This window comes from Phascolarctos cinereus, unplaced genomic scaffold (genome assembly GCF_003287225.1).
Source record: "Phascolarctos cinereus isolate Bilbo 61053 unplaced genomic scaffold, phaCin_HiC Scaffold_4;HRSCAF=312, whole genome shotgun sequence".
Classification (NCBI taxonomy): domain Eukaryota; kingdom Metazoa; phylum Chordata; class Mammalia; order Diprotodontia; family Phascolarctidae; genus Phascolarctos; species Phascolarctos cinereus.
The window spans coordinates 701,374,373-701,393,697 of NW_027555847.1; the positions used below are offsets into that span (position 1 = coordinate 701,374,373).

Consider the following 19,325-nt stretch of genomic DNA (forward strand, 5'->3'; position numbering starts at 1 on the left):
GAGACTACAGAGTATCCAGAATCCTTTCACCAGCCCAGGGAGCAAACATCTCATGCCCCCATCTTTGCAACCTAATGGCTGAGCCCCCCAACCCTAAGCAGCTATAAGTATCTGAGGGCTGGGGCGGGGGGAAGGCAGTGTCTGACACTGGGGCTGGGGAAAGAGGTGACATGCGCAGGAGGCACCGTCTCCGAAGGCCAAGGTTTCTGGTTGCCTTGGCAACAAAGGCCCAGGTGCACTGCAGAGGCAAGTTCTAGAGAGGCCTTTGGGGAGTGAGGGCAGCCCCGCTCCTGGCCGCGCAACCCTCTCCACTGCCCTTCCTCTCTCTCCTTGCTTTCCGACTCTCTCCATCTGTCCCTTTGTCTTGCTGCATTTCTCCCTCTCTGACTTTCCATCTCTTTGTCCCTCTGTCTCTCCCTCCCTCCATCTCTCCTTTTTGAATCATTCTTTCGCTCCCACTGATTGACTGTCTCTCTTTCGTCCTCTTTTTTTTTTCATTTTCTCTCTTTTCCCCTCTCTCTCTGTGTTTTTCCCATTGACTCTCCTCTGATTCTTTGTCTCTCCCTCTTTGTATTTTCTCTCTCCTCCCCTCTTCCCGTCTCTCTATATCTCCTCCCTTTCCTCTCATTTGTTGTTCCATCCTTTTCCCTCATTTTCCTACCCTCTATCTCCTCATCCCCCCCTTCCCTCTCTCTCTGTTTCCCTCTCCATCTCTGTTTCCCTCCCTCTCCCTCTTCATCTCCATCTCCTCTCTCTCTCTCTCTCTCTCTCTCTCTCTCTCTCTCTCTCTCTCTCCCTCTCCTCTCTCTCTCTCTCTCTCTCTCTCTCTCTCTCTCTCTCTCTCTCTCTCTCTCTCTCTGTTTCCCTCTCTTGCTCTCCTCTCTCTCTCTCTCTCTCTCTCTCTCTCTCTCTCTCTCTCTCTCTCTCTCTCTCTCCCTCTCCTTCTCAGACAGCATTCTCCTCATACACTTCTAGTCTCCTCTGTACACAAGAGCCTTAAGAAAACATGGAGCCAGGAAGACCTGGGTTCAGATCCCATCTATGATACTTACTGTGTTAGCCTAGGTAAGTTGCTTAATATCATCAATCCTCAACTTCCTCGTCTAATGGGGGCACCTACCTCACAGGGTATTGTGATGATTCGTGATAGTCATTAATACATGACAATTATCTCTCTATTGAATGAAATAATGTGTGCGAAAGTCTTTGGCAAACCTTAAAGTAGATAAGTAACAACCATCAGCAGTAGTACCATAGGAGCATAGGTTGAAATTTTCAGAGAGGCTTCATATAGAAAGAAAGTTTCCAACAATAACAGTCTTCTGAAAATGGAAAGGGCTGCCTTTGGGCGGTAATGGGCCAGAGATTCAATGAACGCATGTTGGGGATATTGTAGAGGACTCTTGTCCAGGAAGCTAGATGGCTCTATGGATAAAGCACTGGATCTGGAGTCAAGAAGACCTTAGTTCAAATCCAGCCTCAGACACTGACTGGCTGTGTAACCCTGGGCAAGTCATTTAACTTCTGTCTACCTCAGTTTCCTCAGTGGTAAAGTGGAAATATAATAGCACCTACCTCCTGGAGTTGTTGTAAAGCACAGTGCCTAGCACACAGTTGGCACTATGTACATTCTTACTCCCTCCCCCCCCCGCTTCAGGTTGCACTAGATGGCTTCTGAAGTCCCTTCTGGATTGCATGCATCTCTATGGGTTCCTCCATTTCATCTAGGCAATGGGAGAGTAGAGAAGGGTATGTCCAGCAGTTGCTTTTATGGAGGATGGGGGAAATGTGGGGTGAGAGGCCAGGAGGTAAGTGAGAAAAACCCAACTGGGAGTAAAAAGGGGTCAGTCCTCAGAGTTCCTGAAACCAGATGTTGCTGGGGAGGAGGAAACGGACTCAGAGTTTCCATTACATTGAGGATTAGGTGGAAGGGAGAGTGATTTATCGGTGTGCAGGGGGAAGCATGAGGTATGTTGGGAGGGATTTAAGAGGAGAAAGCAAGATTGATGGTGGAGGGAGGAGGATTTATGTGAGGGAGAGTGGTTCGTCTTTATTTTGAAAGGAAGCAAGCACCTGACTGGACCTTTCCTCCACCTCCCAACCATATGGAGATCTCATTCTTTCCCAGACCCATTTCCCAAAGCCTTCTGGGAGGGGAGAAGGGAGAGACCAACACAGACCCATAGGACTGAAGGAGTCCTTTGATGGGGTCCAGACTTTCCCATGGCCCTCCATCCCTTCCACATAAGATGCTTCTTCAGACCTGAAAGAATATATGGAAAAATGCCTGGATTGGGGATCAGAGGGCCTGGGTTCAAATTCCCTCTTTGTCACTTGCTGCTTATGGAATCTTGGGCAAATCATTTCCACTCTCAGTGCTTCAGTTTCTTTGCCTGTAAAATGAGAGGGTTGGACCAGATGATCTCTGACGTCCCTTCTGGCCAGTATCTTAGGAATTCTAAAACCTTTTCCACCTCCACATTCTTAATTCTGTGACAATTTCAGGGGAACCAATCAACCAGCAATCATTTATTCATCAATTACTATGTGCCAGGCACTGAGGATAAAAGGCAGACTGAAACAGTGTCTGGCCTCAAGGAGCTTACATTCTATCAGGAATCATGGTGGTGTGAAAAACCTAGGGGCCTGGACTGAAGGAAGTAACCACTGGCCAGTCAGGTGCCTTTGGAAAGTCACTTGCGCTTGGGTTAAGGAAGAAACTTCACAAATACAAGGTCAGAAACGTATGGCTAGACAACAGCTGGTCCAAAAAAGATCTGAGCATTTTAAAGGAATCTAGTTCAACAATAATCCTTAGCATGGATAGAGTGCTTTAAGGTTTGCAAAAACACTTTATGTGTAGAAGTTATCTCATTTGATCCTAACAACAACCTTGGCGGAGGTAGGTGCTATTATTATCCCCATTTTACAGATGGGGAAAGTGAGGCAGACAGCGGTTAAGTGACTCCCTCATGGGCCATATAGCTAATAAGTATCTGAGAAGGCAGATTTAAACCCAGGTCTTCCTGACTCCAGAGCCATAACTCTATTCATTGTACCACCTGGCTACCTGAGTCTATAATGTGATACAGTGGCATTGAGAGGTATATTGTCCAAAGCTGGGCAGGTAATAATCCCACTATATTGTGCTCCAGTCAGAAGGCTTATGGTCAAGCTAGAAGGTGGACCAAGATGATGGAGGGCCTTAAGCTCTTGTCAGGGGTGCTTTGGCAGGGACCCAGACCTATTTAGGTGTGGGTGGACCTAGACAATGTCTGAGGTTCTAGGGCTGAGCTGCTGTGACTCTGAGACCCTCATGTCTTCCCAACTTGGCTCCAACTCTTAACACCCTCAGGAACCTCCTCTCAGCCGCATGGAATTTGACACAGGAAGGGAATGGATATGAAAGAGTTGAAAAAAATTCAACAATCCCCCAGTGTGAGTGCGAGTTGCCGTGAGTGGAGAAGAAGAGGTCATGGCATCTTGCTCATGACTCCCACTTCTTCCGGGTTGTTGGATTCCTCAGTCCTGAGCCAAGACAGCTGTAGGGGGAGGAAGTGGTGAACAGGCAGGCAGAACTGTGTGGTGAACTGAGGGGGGGCTGAAGGGCAGTCAGTTCTCAGCAGCCCTTGTTTTCCTCTCTCTTCCCCTCCACACCACAACAGCTCATCTCCCACCCCCAAAGTACCGCAAAGTTAAACCAGATCCGTCAACCAGATGAGAGGTACTTTCTGCCCCTCTCTATTTGCACCTGCTGGGGGTTCTGGCCGTGGGAAATCTTCCCTTGAGGTTCAAGGGTGGGGGGGAGGGAGGTGATGGTTCTCACCCAGGCACCAGGGACAGCATGTCAGTAGGAAGGAATTAATTGTCTCTGAACAGCAGCATGGGACAAAGGGCCAATCAGTGGTGGGGGCAGCAGGCAGGTTAACAGTGGGACAGAGCAAGCTTCAGACACGACATAATGATAGTATTTCACTATCCTATCCTAAAGCAACTGTGTCAAGGTTACTGGGATGATCAGGGAAACCCAGCAAGATACATATTGCTAAGGGAACCAGAGCCCACGTCCCTGGGGTTAGCTCTAACACGAGTTAGCTGTGTGACAAGAGGAAATTCACCTCTCCTCTCTGGGCCTCGGTCCCTCCTACTGCGTGGTGGGAATAAGAACCCTTCCCTTGCCTCTGTTCTGAGCTCTTGGGAATACACTGACATTTGACCGAGCAACAAGCGACTGGCTGGGAGGAGTTCCCTGATCACACTCATTACAGAGACCACCTGGTCCCACCAGCCCCTCATTTTGTGGATGAGTCCTGAGACCCAAAGAGAGAAATTGGTTTGCCTAAAGTCCCACCAGGAGGGAGGGTCAAAACCAGAATGATGGGCATGAGATCTTAGGACTTCAGGCCTCTGGAGCTAGGAGACATACTGAAAGTGCATATTCTAGGTCATCCATTTTACAGATGAATAAATCGAGGCCCACAGAGAGAAAATGACTTGCCCAAAGTCTCACATTGAAGTGGCAGAGTTGAGATTCAAACCCAGCTTTTCTAGCATCAGATTCCATGTTCTTTCCGGGACATTGAGCTGCCTCATTAGGGCTTGGGGCCTGGCACCTGTCTTTGGAATTGGAGGCCCACAAATCTTGGAGGGGAGGAAGGTGTCAGGAATGAATAGAATTGCTTTGGGTTAGAACTGGCTTCCAGTAGGGGAAGAGGAGCCTGTTGCTGGGGTATGTGTCCAGTCAGGGCTGTGTGGTTAGCTCTGATCTCTTCACAGCCTACAAAAACCCTAGCCAGGGCCCACTCCAGGGTATGGTATCCAGCATAAACCAGATGGCTCATCCCTTGAAGTAGCGATGGCCTAGATTGGTCCCATTGCTGACCCCCCTCTGAGAACAGGTCCAGAACCACAGAAACCGGCAAAGGTGATGGATAGAATCCAGGTGGCTGACCAGGATGGTGAAGGGCCTCAAGTTCTTGCCATATGAGGACCGTTTGAAAGAAATGGAAATGTTTAGTCTAAAAACAAGAAGGCTAGAGGGGTGGGGATGGGGAGGAAGGACAGACGCAATGACTGTCTTCAAAGACTTGGGAGGCAGTCGTGTAGAAGAGGGATTATTGGCCTTGGATTTGGCCCCAGAAGGCAGCTGCTCCAGCTACTGACTCTTGGCATCCTCGGCTGCTCCAGGCTGCAGATGTCTCTTTGGCCCATACCCATAACCTTCCTTCTTCCTCCCAGCATCGGTGCTGATAGACCATACCTTAGTCTGTAGTGGATGGACGTTGCAAAGATATAAATATTGGCTTGATAGAAAAGCTCTCCTAACAATCAGAGCCATGGCAAAGTCAAACAGGCCATGTGGGGAGGCAATTAGTGCTCCCTCCTTGTCACTGGAGGTCTTTGAGCAATGACCAATTGTGGTAGAGAGGATACGGGTTGGACAAGATAACCTTTGAGATCCCTTCCACTTCTGAGATTCTGTAACTAAGTCCATCAATCTGCAGTTACTTATTAAGCATTGACTGCATGCCAGGCATTGTGCTAATCTTTGGGGATGCAAAGGAGAACCAAGTCCCTGTCCTCGAGAACCTTACCTTCTAATGATAGCATTGATATATAAATAAGTAAGGCAGTTGGCATGAGATACTGGAAGGAGTATCTGGAGCTTCTTGCCACTAGAAATCAATAGCAATCCCCCTCCCTCCATCTTTGGAACTGAAGGGTGCGAGGGGCCTAGTTTCAGTCAAATCAATCAGCAAGCATTTATGGAGCACCTCCTATGTGCCAGGAACTGTGGTAAGCACTGGAAAAACAAAGGCAAAAGAAAGGTCCCCATTAAGGCAGCATGGTACAATGGAAATAGTGATGGGTAGTGGAGTTGGGGGATCTGAATTTGAATCCTTTCCCTGTTTCTCACTATCTCTGTAATACTGGGCAAGGCGTCTAATCTTTGGTCTCAGTTTCCTCATCTGCAAAAAGAGGGAATCGGGCTAGATGGTCTCCAAGCTTCCTTCCAATGCTTCATTTATGATTATAATTTATAACATAATTCATACAGAACATCTGAGAGAAATGTTCTCAGAAAATCAGAGCACCTTCCTAGAATGCTCACACAGAACATTCCAATAGAACGTTCCCATGGAGAAGCATTCTCCTGGAATGTCCCCTTGGAGCATCTGGGAGGAGGACCCTTTAGAATCCAGATGCTGGGGCAGCTAAGTGACACACCAGCCCTGGAGTCAGGAGGACCTAAATTCAAATCTGGCCTCAAAAGCTTACTAGTTATGTGACCCTGGCCAAGTTACTTAACCCTGACTGCCTCAAAAAAAAAAAAAAGAATCTAGATGCTTCCATTCTGAGGAGGAGCCAGGTTTCTAGCTGGGACAAGTTTAGGTGGGGACAAAAAGAAGCCCCACGTTCAGTTTCAAGGGAGGTAGAGCAGTTTCAGGTCCAGTTCCCTGGGAAGAAGGGGATAGATGCTTTAAAAGGAAAGGGAAGTTGTACAGACCTGGGGTTTTTCTAGACCCCCCCCCACCCATCTTCAAGAAGCTATGAGTGGATTACCTAGTGGGAAGGCACAGCTCAGTGAGTCAGAGGAAGGCATTGAGGTACTTGAATCAAAACTTCTGAGACACAGAAGCTAGTCAACAGATTTTTTTTTACTTGCAATGAGAGAGAGAGATCTGAATACAAACTCAACTAAATTTTACTATGTGGCTTTTGGGGGAGGGGTGAGAAGAAGCCTTTATTAAAGACACTGTGCTAAGCCCTTCACAAATATTATTTAATTTGAGCTTCACAACAATCTTGAGAGATAGGGGCTATCATTACCTCCATTTTACAGTTGAGGAAACTAAGGTGAATAGAGATTAAGTGACTTGACCAGAGCCACATGACTAGCAAGTGTATGAGGCTAGATTTGAACTTAGGTCTTTCTGGCTCCTCACCTGGCGCTACCCACTGTACCACCTAGCCACCTCTGATTTACAGAAAAAGCACCAAAATCAAAGGAAATACTTGCTCTGTTCTGATTGGCTAGACTAATAAGGTACGACGATTCATAGAAGAACAGGAGAACATTTCACAGTTAAGAAACATCTGTGAAAATATCTGGGTAATATGTGGGACAGTTAACTCTGATATCTATTCAAAAAGAATGCAGGGTATAGGGATTTTCAGACAAGTGTGATTATATCTGCTTTCCCAACAAACAGCAATCCCTGATTGCTTAGAGCCAAGATGGAGTTACTTAGGTTCAGAGGTAGCTCAGTGCCCTTTTCACCACCTTGCAGACAGTACAAACATGCACCCTCTGTATGGTGGTATGGTACAGTGGAAAGACTACTAGATTTGGAGTCAGGAAAATGGGTTCAAATTCTACCTCTGCCATTGCCTGTGGTGACCTGGAGCAGTTACTTAACCATTCTGGGCCTCAGTCTCCCCATCTGTAAAACAAAGAGATTGTATGAGATGGGCTTCCAACTCTAGAGCTATGATCCCATGAAAAGAACCAAGACTTTCCCATAGACTGTGCCATGTGGGAGAACTACTCCCTTGAGATTCATACCAAGCAGATTTAGGAGGCTCCAGAGATGGTCCTTATAATGGCTTTTGACAGCAAAGGTCATACATGAATAGCATATACAATCCCCAACCCCAAGGTCTGCTCCCCTACCTTATTAAAAAGTAAATTAGCTAATTAATTAGCTAATTAAAAATTAATAATGAACTCTAGTCTGAGACACAGTTGATGACTGTACCTGAGGCTATGAATAGCCAGGGGCTGGGAGCAGTGCACTCTGTTTGCACCCTGTTCAGGAGTCAAAGGTATCCTACATCTAAAGTTGGTAGGGACCCCAGAGACCATTTAACAGATGAGGAAACTGAGGCCCAGACAGGGGAAGTAACTTCCCTAAATTCCCTGCCAGAGCCAGGATTTGAACCTGTCCAGGTGCTCTGGCTCCAATCCAGAGCTCAGTCCAATGCACCACACTGTGTCTCTATCCACGGATAAGCTGTTGAGAGGTTTCATTTTTTAAAAATCCCTTCCCAAGGTTACTATAGCAAAATCAACTTAAAATACACCAGATCCACCTTAAATCTTATGTCCCCCAAGGCCTAAGCTGGTGGTTGCTGTCCTCACCATCATTTGGAGCTTGTGCTGGGGTCAGACCCCTGGTGGTGATGTCTATACCAGATACAAGGAGGTTTAAGACCCAGTCCTTGCTCTCTCTCTTAAGGAGCTCACCAAGCCTAGGATAGGTCCTTGCCTACAAGTGTCAGTGGGTTAATGAGCATTTATTAAGCATCTGCTGTGTGCCAGGCACTGTGCTATGTTCTGGGGATACAAAGAAAGGCAAAACCCATTTGGAAACAGCAAGCTCACTAGCAAAGCTGGCTGACTTCCAGTATCGCAGAGCTGTCCAGCAAAAGTGGGATTCCTTATTGTTTGGCACCAGAGGGCAGAGCTAAACCCAGCGGCAGGGAGTGGGGAGAGTGGCCAAAACTCTGGCTCCACGTAAGGAGAAAACTTCACAACACAGGCACAGGCTGAGCTTCTAGCAAAAAGCTAGATGACCACTTGTTGGGAATGACAGACATTCTGGGTCTGATAGGACTAGGTGGCCTCTTACAGCAGAAGAAGCTCTAGCTCAGAGAGGCATATGATGTAGCATAACTTGCAGTCAGAAAGACTTGGGTTCAAATCCCACTTCAGACACTTGGTAGCTGCATGACCCTGGACAAGTCACTTAACTTTCCCTTGCCTCAGTTTCCTCATCTACAAAATGAACTTCTACGATCTCCTCCAGCTCCAAATGAATGATCATTAGAGGTTTTCATTTCAAATCTAGGCTCTGCCATTTACTGCCTGTGTGACCTTGGACAAGTCATTAAATTCCCAGGGTCTCAGTTTCCTTGATTGTCAAATGAAGAGTTTGGACTAAATAGTCTTTGAGGTCCCTTCCAACTCTAGAACTATGAGCCCGTCTAACAGATTTTGCGATTTCTTAACAAACATTTATTAAGTACCTCCTGTGTGCTAAGCACTATGCTAGGTACTGAGTGGAACTGATGAAAGTTGAGAGGGGCAGAGAAGACATTTCTGTGGATCTGTGAGCTCATTGAAACTCTCCAGTGACAGAGATCACCATTTATACATCCTGCAGGACTCTTCCCAAGCCTTCTACCTGTGGAATCTTGCAAATTTTACACCTCTCTGTAAAATAAGGGGGTTGGAAGAGAAGGTACCTTCCACCATCTACCATTAGGGCCCTTTCTCTAAAGCTTTTGACCTTGCATGGGTACTAGCCATCAGCTGGGCAGCCAATAGGACAGAGAATTTATTGGAATAGGGTCTTCCCCATGAAGAAACTCCCTAGACTAGTGCAGATTGGCAACTGTTCCAGTAATTTACAGTCTTCAAGCATTGCTTGGGAGCCCTGAGAAGGGAAGTGAGGTCACATACAGCAGGCATAAGCATTGGAAGCTGGACTTGAAGCCACATCTCCCTGAATCCAAGACAGGTTCTCTATCCACCACACCACCACACTGTCACTCAGAAGGGAGATGCCAAGATGAAGAAAAATCATCTCCTTTATAACATCCTCCTTCCAGGGGTCATAGATTTGGCTCTTAGAGGCCAGCAACTCCCTCATTTCATAGGTAAGAGGTAAAATGTCTTCCCCAGTATCACCTCCAGGGCTCTTTACCAACCATACTGCCCGTTGTTTGAATTAGGGGCCTCTTGAGGTCCCTTGCAACTCTAGGATTCTGGGATAAAGAGAACAGGTCCCTTTAGCCCAGAACAGCTCTCCCCATAGGTCCAGTTGAGTTGGACTCCCCCCCTCCCCCTCCCCGGTGGTACCCCTCTGTGCGGAGATAGGGCATGAGCTGCCATTGCTGCAGGCTCAGGGACAGAGTCTGGCTTCTTTGTTCCATTTCATTTCTTGTCGGCTTTGCCTGCCTGATGTTGCTGGACTCAGGCTAACAATAGCATTGGGGGAAGGGGAGACAGTCACACAAACAGCCTGGGATTCATCTGTAGCCACAGAGCCTGCTCTAACTGGAGAGTGGACAGGCAGGAAGATCAGGCTGTGTGAAGTCAGGCAAGGGGAGGGGAGAGGAACAGTGGGAGTGGGGTGGGGCTGGGCAACTACCAGGGCTCAGATAAATATGGTAATTTACAGGTACTGGTAATTCCTTCTATCTATGTGATCTCTCTTCAATTTATAATCTTAGGGGGCTGTTTGGAGCCCCTAGAAGTTAAGTGACTTGCCCAGGGTCACATATAGTCAGTGTGAGCATCAGAAACAGAACTTAACCATAACTTCCTGAATTCAAGACTGCTTGTTTGTCCACTAGGCCCAGGTTTATACCCACAATGACCAAACCTGCTTCCCTATAACTGTCTGTTTGTCTGTCTCTCTCCCTCTGTGTGTATGTCTCTGTGTCTCTCTCCTCCTTCTCCCTCTCTGTCTCTCTGTCCCTATCTCTGTTTCTGTCTCTCTCCCTCTCTATTTCTTTCATTCTATTTTCCTCTCCCCCCTTCTCCCTCTCTGTCTTTGTCTTTGTTGCTGTTTCTGTCTCTGTCTCTCCCACCGTCCCTCCTCACTGTCTCTCTCCCCCTTCTCCTTCTCTGTCTCTCTGTCTTTCTCTCTGTCCTCACCTTGCACTGACTCTCTGTCTCTTCCTCTCTCCCTCTTTCTCTCTCCCTCCCCCCTCCTCCCTCTCTCGGGATGGAATCATACCTCTAGGTGTTTCTTTGCATGGTGGCGTAGGGTCAGTGTCTGTATAACTATGAATCCCTGCCCACGTCTTTCTTTGTGGCCCCTGTTTTGTGAATTCATGCACAACATGGCATTTATGTGGGGGTGGGACCTGTGTATCAGCAGCGTGAGGGCTGCTCTCTTCGAAGGATGTTTGTGTGTATTTGTGTGTGCATGTGTGTGTGTGTGCATGTGTATGCATGTATTTGTATGTGTATGTGTCTTTGTATGTGTCTGGGCAGCCCTGAAAGCCAAGCCCTCCCACAGCCCAGAGTCACAGGCTTTCCATCCCCCACAACCTGCCCCTCCAAGGGTTTGTGTTCCTCTGTGTCTCTGTGTTTGCCTTCCCGCATGTGTTTGTGTTGTTCCGTGTAGAAGCGTATTTGCCTGCTGCAGGAGCCCTGACTGCTGGCCTGATAGGGGGACCATCTGCTTGGAGAGGTCCCCTCTGGGTGGTTCTGCTGGGCTGCTTTTGGGCCAGGCAGGAGGCCAGGGCAGGATTTGCTGAATTACAGTAGTTTCCCTTCCTTCCCTAGCCCAGCCTGGCTTGGGAGAGACCAGCAGCCTGCCCGCCCACCTATGGCCCAAGAGGATGTTGGCCAAGTCCAATATCCTACCCTGCCCCCCCAGCCTTCCATTCAGGCACCTTAGCAACCCCAATCCTGTCTATCTGTCTACCCCATCCCCCACAACCTGCCCTCCACGACTGAGACCTTTATGGCAATCTGGTGAAACCTATGGACCCAGATAATCTTTAAGGGTCCTTCAGATTTAAAAGGATGATCCTCTGCCCCAGAATGCTCTAGATTTAAGCCCCTCCATGTCTTTTTGGCTCGGTGAGTATAATAATGTTTGCATGACAAATCTCACCAGGTAGGTGAAAACAGTGGTTTGGAAGCTTCAGAGCACCATAGGAATGTGAGATATGGTCCCTAGAGAGGCAGCCAGTGTGTTAGTAATAACTATAACTAGCATTTCTACAGGGCTTTGAGGTTTGGTAAGTGTTTTACAGATAGTATTCTCATCAGGTCTGCACAACCACCCTGGGAGGTAGGTGTCACTATTATCTCCATTTTACAGATGAGAAAACTGAGGCAGGCAGAGATTAAGTGACTTGCCCAGGGTCACATGCTTTAGATTGGTTTTGCACTTAGGTCTTCTTGACTTCAGGTCCAGGTCTTTATCCATCGAACCAGCCAGCTGTTAATGGTTGACACCAGGTCCCTCTGGTATGGGGTGGGAGAGGGAGAAAATAACAAGAGACTAAGTGATCACCCAAAGGTAAAAACACTGCTGGCTTGTTTGGGAAAGATAGTTGGAAATATTCTGGATGAAAGGATCTTGAAGGCAGCTTTCCAGAAGACTAGAACTGAGCCTAGGAACTCCAGAAACAATAGGGCCCTTTCCAGGAGCTAGGGATAGCTTAGGTTATTATCTCACCCCAGCCATCATTATACACGCCCCCAGGGGAAAAGTCACATGATATTCCCTAGGAAAAACAAAGAAGAACTAGAAGGTCCTTTAGACCATAGAACATAGAATGTCAGAGCTGAGAAGAACCTCAGAATATAGATTATTAGAGCTGGGAGTAATCTTAGGACATGGAGAGACCTTAGAACAGGGGATGTCAGAGCTGAGAGAGGCCTTAGAACAGATATCAGAGCTGGGAGGGACCTTAGAACAGGGGATGGCAGAGCTGGGAGGGGCCTTAGGACATAGAATGTTAGATTCTCAGAGCAGAAAAATGTCCAAGCTCAATGTCACCTTAGAGACTGTCTAGTCTAGTCCCATGATTTTACAGAGCACAAAATGGAAACTCAGAGAGTTGGTGCCCTAGGTCACACAGCCAAGGAATAAGCAACCTGATTGATACACCAGGTTGAACCAATATAGCTATCCTGTGAGTGTCAGGAGGAAGTCTCATGTCCCTCTTCCCTTTTTCTTCCAGGGTCCCAGCACTCCCTGTGAAGAATCTGAATGGCACAGGACCTGTGCACCCAGCCCTGGCAGGTAAGATCACCCTAAACACTTTAGGCACACACACACAGACACAATTGCTCTCACAAATACACAAGCCTGCAAAATGTACATGCCCATCCATTCACACAAACATCTCTATGCCCACCCAAATACAAGCACCTAGGCACACCCTGATACCCTCACGTAGACACATCCAGGTATGTCCCCAAGAGGGACTGCTTCTGTGAGTGTGGCTAATGAGAAAGGAGAATCAGATTCATTGGGAGAGGAGGAGATGAATGAGGTTCCACATCTGGGAAGAGATGACCATCTCAGCTGCTCCAAGTTCAAAGGCAGCAGGAGAGGGATTTTGGGAGGATAGCTGACACTGTTCCCTGGCTGACTCTGCTTTCTCTGCTGCATCTCTTCCCTAGGGATGACAGGAATCCTGATGTGTGCAGCAGGGCTGCCAGTCTGCCTGACCCGGGCTCCTAAACCCATCCTACACCCACCTCCCATTAATAAGAGTGACATCAAACCTGTGCCTGGCATCCCAGGCATCTGCCGGAAAACCAAGAAGAAACAACTGAAAAAGAGTATGGCTGTATCCTCTTGTCTCCTCCCCAGAATTAAGCTTTCTTCTCAATCTTTCCTCCCCCTCCACTCCCCTTTCCCTCATAGACCCCTCTTCTCCCAGGAATCTAGTAAAGCCTCCTGGGGTGGGTTTTGGGAGGTGGGATCCTAGGGAAGGGGTCTCTGAGAGATTCAGCTTGGGTGAGATCCTTACCTAGAGGGCTTGGTGACACTGGAGGTGGGGGGAAGAAGGAGTGAAGTGGAGCTGTGGCCATGGCCCAGCCCTACCTCTGTCTCCCCCATCCTCCACAGGTAAGAATCCTGAGGATGTGGTTCGAAGATACATGCAGAAGGTGAAGAATCCGCCTGATGAGGTAAACCCAGAGGCAGAACCTGTGAGGGCTACATGGGGTGTGTGGCCATTGCCTGCCTTGTGGACCGTGTCCTGGGGCCTGAGTCCTGAGATGGTGCAAGGGCCTCTTCTGCTGGGCTAGAGCTTTCACAGCTTGGGGAGGGAGGCAGGGCCCCCAGGGACCTCAGCAGGGGGCTCTAGAGAGGCCTGCAACAAGAAAGGCTAGGGGTAAGACAGCACCTGAGCCTGAGACATTCAGGGAATGGGGGTTTGGGTCAGGGAGCGGGGAAGGGGAACAGGACATGTTGGAAAATTCAGTCAGTCAATAAGCATTTATTAAGCTTAAGCCTAATATTGCTAAGCTGGGCTAGTTGGGGAGGATACCAGGACAAAACTGAAATTGTTCCTGCCCTGAGGAAGCTCACATTCTATAGGGAGATAGAATGTGCACAAAATTAGCTACAGAAATGGTGTCCAATCTAGACCTGTCCCCTGTGAGGAAATCCCCTCTACTAATAGAGATCACTAAAGGCTCTGCAACTTCTGCTCTAGGTGATAGTGGGTGCAAAAACTGTTCCAGAGTAATATTTATTGGGGGTGGGGATGCTAGCAGCTGCAAGGATCAGAAGGAGTTTCATTGAGGAAATGATGTTCAAGCTGAATTTTGTGGAAAGTTCAGGAATTCTAAGAGGCAGAGGTGAGGAGGGAGGGCATGCCAGGCATGAGGGACAGCAGGGGCAAAGGCCTGGAGAAAGGAGATGGAATGTCATGTGTGAGGAATAATAAGAAGGGCAAGGGAAATAATAAGGCTGGGGAGATAGTTAACCAGTCAACAATCGTTTATTAAGCAATGACTATATACCAGGCATTGTGCTAAGCACTAGGAATACAGCAAAAGGCAAAAACCAGTCCCTGCCTGCAAGGAGTTTCCATTCTAATGGGGAAGACAAGATGTAAATAATTAAGTCCATACATGATGATATACATAGAATAGGTGGGAGGTAATCAAAGAGGGGAAGGCACTAGTAGCTGGGGCACTGGAAAAAGAAGAAATTATTTAAGTCTTAAAGGAAGCCAGGGAAACTGAGTCACTTCAGGCATGGGGAAGAGACAGTGCAAAGGCACATAGTTGGGAGGTGGAGGGTCAAGGGCAAAACCAGCGAACAGTCTAGTGCAGCTAGATGAAAGACTTTGTGGAGGGAAGTAAAGTATAAGAAGACGGGAAAGGTAAGTAGAGGCAACATTATATATACCAGAGAAGTTTATATTTGATCCTTGACATCAGATTGAGGGGCTTCAAACACTAAGCAAAGGAATTAGTCTTTGACTCTAGAGATAACAGGGAGCCACAGGAGTTTATTGAGCAGGGGAGTAACATGGTCAAACCTAAGCTTTAGGAATATCACTTTAAGTGCCTACTATGTGCACAGCCCTGTGGATGCAAAAAGAGATAAAACACAAACATCCTGCTCTCAAAAAGCTTATAGTCTAAATGGTGTTTGTGGAGTATGGAGGAGAACATGTATATAAGTAATGGGCAACACCAGGTAGGGAGTTAAGTACAATGGACAGCTCCTAGCAAAGATGTAAGAAAACTGAAGTGATCCTTTATGTCTGGGGGCATGTTCAAGGCCTTAGAGGAAGTAGCACCTGAGTTGGACCTTTAAGGACCAGAGAGGTCTGTTCCCAGAATGGGGAGGAGAGGGATATTGTGAACAAAAGCACAAAGACAAGAGAGGGTGGAACAAGAATAGGGTAGAGAGGACAATCCATTTGGCTGGATCATAGAGTATGCCAAGGACAGTAGCATAAGCAAAAGTTAGAGCCAGATTTTGGAGACCTTGAATGCCAGTCAGGGGTTTACACTTTTTTCTCTAGGTAATAGGGAGCCACAGAAGGTATTTGAGCAAAGGAGTGACAATAGTAGCAGTTATTTAAGGTTATTCATCCTCAGTGGGGGATGAATTGGAAAAGGGAGCCCAGTTAAGAGGCTATCATAATAATTTAGGCAAGAGGTGATGAGGACCTGAACTAGGGCAGTGGCAGTGGGAATGGAGAGGAGAGGACGGATGTGAAAAAATATTAAGGAGTAGAATTCACAGGATTTTCAACTGATTGGAGCAGGAGACCAACATGGAAGTATGCACTGTCAGTATCCATAGCATGAAATGAATCATAGACCTCAGAGATGGAAGGAAACTTGAGTTTGGGGTGACACACTTATTTCTGAGTCTCAGTTTCCCTCATCTCTAAAACGAAGGTGTCAGACTAGATGATCCCTAAGGGCCCTTCTAGCTCTTAGTCAAGAACTCTATGGGGTCAGCTAGGTGGCACAGTATAGATAGAGCACCAGCCTGAGTTCAAATCCAGCCTCAGAAACTTGACACATTAGCTATGTGACCCTGGGCGAGTCACTTAACCCCACAGCCTAGCCAAAAAAATTCTATGAAAGATTCTAGTATAGAAAGTACAGCATTGTCCCTTTTGGCCCACAGAGGTTGTATAACTTAGCAGATGTCCCACAGTGAAACAATGCTGGAGGAGAATTCGTCTCCTCATCCTTTGCTCAGAAACACATTGTTGCATGGAGTATAGAGAGGCATCTTGAGTCAGGAAGACCTGAGTTCAAGTACCATTGTGGGTAGAGAGTAGCTGGGTGCTCCTGGGAAGTCTCAGTGTCCCAGGCAACTCTTGAACATTATAAATTATTGAGGGGCAGCTAGGTGGCGCAGTGGATAGAGCACCAGTCCTGGAGTCAGGAGGATCTGAGTTCAAATCTAGCCTCAGACACATAACACTTACTAGCTATGTGACCCTGGACAAGTCGCTTAACCCCACTGCCTAGCCAAAAAAAAAAGAATTATTGACCAGCTGCCAATTTGCTTTGAGAAAGGGAGTTTCTTTGTATCCCCAGTGCTTAGCACGGTCCCATCATGTAATATTAATAATATAATAACATCTATAATACTTAACACTCATATAGCACTTTCAAAATGCTTTATAATTGTTATTTTATTTGATCTTCACAACATCCCTGTGCTGTTATTATCCCCAGTTTACAGAAGAGGAAACTGAGGCAGACAGATTTATTAAACTTGAGCCTAATATGTGCCAAGCTGGGCTAGTTGAGGATGATACAAGGACAAAACTAAAACAGCCCGTGCCTTGAGGAAGCTCACATTCAGTAGGGAGAGACAGAATGTGCACAAAATGAGCTACAGAAACGGTGTCCAGTCTACACCTGCCCCCGTGAGGAAATCCCCTCTAATAATACAGATCACCAAAGGGATCTTTGTCCAAGGTCATACAGCTAGTAAGTGTCTAAGCATGGATTTGAACTCAGGTCTTCCAGACTCCAGGTGCAGAGGGGGAGACAAATGAAACAGGGACAATGCCATACTATGCTATATTTGTCCACTGTGACACCCAACTGTCTAATGAAGAAACACCTAATAAATGCCTGTTAACTGACTGACTCGGAGTTACCTATAAAGATGAAATTACAAGTAGGGACCCAAAAAAATCTAGTTCTCAGAGTCATTTCCTCATTAAAGCTTCAGTTCCATGAAGCCCCAAACTGGAAGTCAAGAGAACTGGACTGTGCCACTCACTATGTGACCTAGGTCAAGTCCTTTCCTTTCTCTAGCCTCAGTTTCCGACCTCCCCCATAAAATGATGGGGCTAGATTCTAGGGTCCCTCAGTCCTTTCACAGCCTGGCCATCCTGTGTCTTGGCCCCCATCTCTACTCCCATCTCTGGCAGGACTGCACTATCTGTATGGAGCGACTGGTCACCGCATCCGGCTATGAGGGTGTTCTCCGCCACAAGGGTGTGAGGCCAGAGCTTGTGGGCAAGCTGGGCAAGTGCGGGCACATGTACCACCTCCTGTGCCTGGTGGCCATGTACAACAGCGGTAACAAGGTATCCCTGGGGAAGGTGACCTTGGGGGGGGCAAACAGGGGGAGGTGGGAGAGCCCAGGATGGGGGTGGGGTGGGAGGAGAGACAGGCTGAGGAAAATAGATAGACTGAGTGGGGGAGAGAGGCTGACTGAGGGAAGAGACAAGCTGAGAAAGGGAGAAAAACAGACTGAAGAGAGAGAGAGAGAGATTGGGGAAGAAGGAAAAGGCTGAGGGGTGGAAGAGACTGAGAGGGAGAGAAGCTAAATATGAGAAAGACAAACTGAGAGAAAAGGGACAGGCTAAGAGGGAGAGACAGGGTGAGGGGAGAAGAGATGATAGGGAGAAGAGATAGACTGAAGGTTGGGGAGAGACAGACCTCTGGAGGCTGTGCCATGGCTGGGCTCCTGGGCCTGAAGCTGTGCTGTGGAGAAGGGCCACGAGTCAGGGGGAGAACAGCCTATGGGGAAGGGTGCTGATCCGGAGCTCTATTTTCTGCCCAGCAGGATGGCAGCCTTCAGTGCCCCACCTGTAAGGCCATTTATGGGGAGAAAACGGGGACTCAACCCCCTGGGAAGATGGAATTCCACCTCATCCCCCATTCACTCCCTGGCTACACGGACACCCAGACTATCCGAATCGTCTATGACATCCCTACTGGGATCCAGGTGAGTTGGCCCCCTTTATCCCAGACTGCAACTGCCCTGGTCCAAAGGGTACCCTTATCTACCACTGCCACACCCCTGGCTGCCCTTGGCCACCACTACCCCACCACCAGGTGCCCGACTCCATCTTCCCTGTCATGCCTGTCCCTGGTATGTAGGGGTTCAAATCATAGGGAGCCATTCTGGAGACCTCTGGACACCCCAAGAACTTGTGTAGATAATATCTGCCTGAAGATCCCACTCCCAGGGGAGCCCTCAGACTCAAGTGGGAGGAAAGCTGGTCCCAGGGGATCTGTCCTAAGAGATCTGATGTACCCCACCTAGAAAGCCATCTATGGGGAGAAAATAGGGACCTGGGGACACTTCAGATCTTCAGATCTAAAGGAATCTGGGAGAGTCTCTAGGCCCTTAGACATGAGTTCCAGGGGATAAAACTGGATTGTTCTCTGCTCCACCTGCTGGCTGCCAAAGATAATCCCTTTATGTCCTCAATACAGCTCTCCTGGCTCCCAAAGTTCTTTCCTTTATTCAAAGCTTGGGGCTTAGGAGAGGAACAGCCGGGGCAGAACTTAGCCCAGAAACTAGGCTACAGACAGACGAGGGGAGGGAATGAGTTCCCCCTCTCTGAGCCCAGCTTCTCTCTTCCTTTCCCACTCGGCTGTTCTCCACACCACTGCAGGGTCCAGAGCACCCCAACCCTGGCAAGAAGTTCACAGCGAGAGGCTTCCCCCGGCACTGCTACTTGCCTGACAACGAGAAGGGCCGCAAGGTGGGTCATAAGGAAGGAAAGGGAGGGAGCAAGAGGGGATAAGAATCCCACAGGCTGGCCAGGCACCACAGCCGAGGGGAGAGGAGGCAGAACTGAGCTTCTCCCCACCTCTGCCCTCCCTCAAGGCTGGTGAGACCACAGTGGGCAGGCTGTGGGGCTTCTCAGTAGGGTCCAGTGCCCAGATGGCACCCCTTGTCCCTGGGCCCTCCTTAGGGACCAGGTTTGAAAGTGCCAAGTCACCCCAAGTGAATCTGTGTTACTGTCAGAGCCAAAAGGAGTCTTAGAAGAGAGAATGTCAGAGCTGGGAGAGGCCTTGGAGATTATCTAAGAATACCATCCCCTCT

General features: G+C 48.1%; 1 protein-coding gene across 5 annotated transcripts in view; it reads left to right on the forward strand.

The window, feature by feature from the left end:
• DTX1 (deltex E3 ubiquitin ligase 1) overlaps nucleotides 1-19,325 on the forward strand; it is a 62,183-nt gene that overhangs the window by 40,660 nt on the left and 2,198 nt on the right. For 4 of the 5 annotated variants that reach the window (XM_020978037.2, XM_020978039.2, XM_020978040.2 and 1 more), the window contains 6 exons: nucleotides 12,715-12,776; nucleotides 13,160-13,321; nucleotides 13,611-13,672; nucleotides 17,413-17,571; nucleotides 18,051-18,215; nucleotides 18,892-18,981. In XM_020978037.2, coding sequence (XP_020833696.1) covers nucleotides 12,715-12,776; nucleotides 13,160-13,321; nucleotides 13,611-13,672; nucleotides 17,413-17,571; nucleotides 18,051-18,215; nucleotides 18,892-18,981 — 700 coding nt within the window. The remainder of the gene's footprint in view (nucleotides 1-12,714; nucleotides 12,777-13,159; nucleotides 13,322-13,610; nucleotides 13,673-17,412; nucleotides 17,572-18,050; nucleotides 18,216-18,891; nucleotides 18,982-19,325) is intronic. The other variant, XM_020978038.2, reaches the window with a different exon arrangement.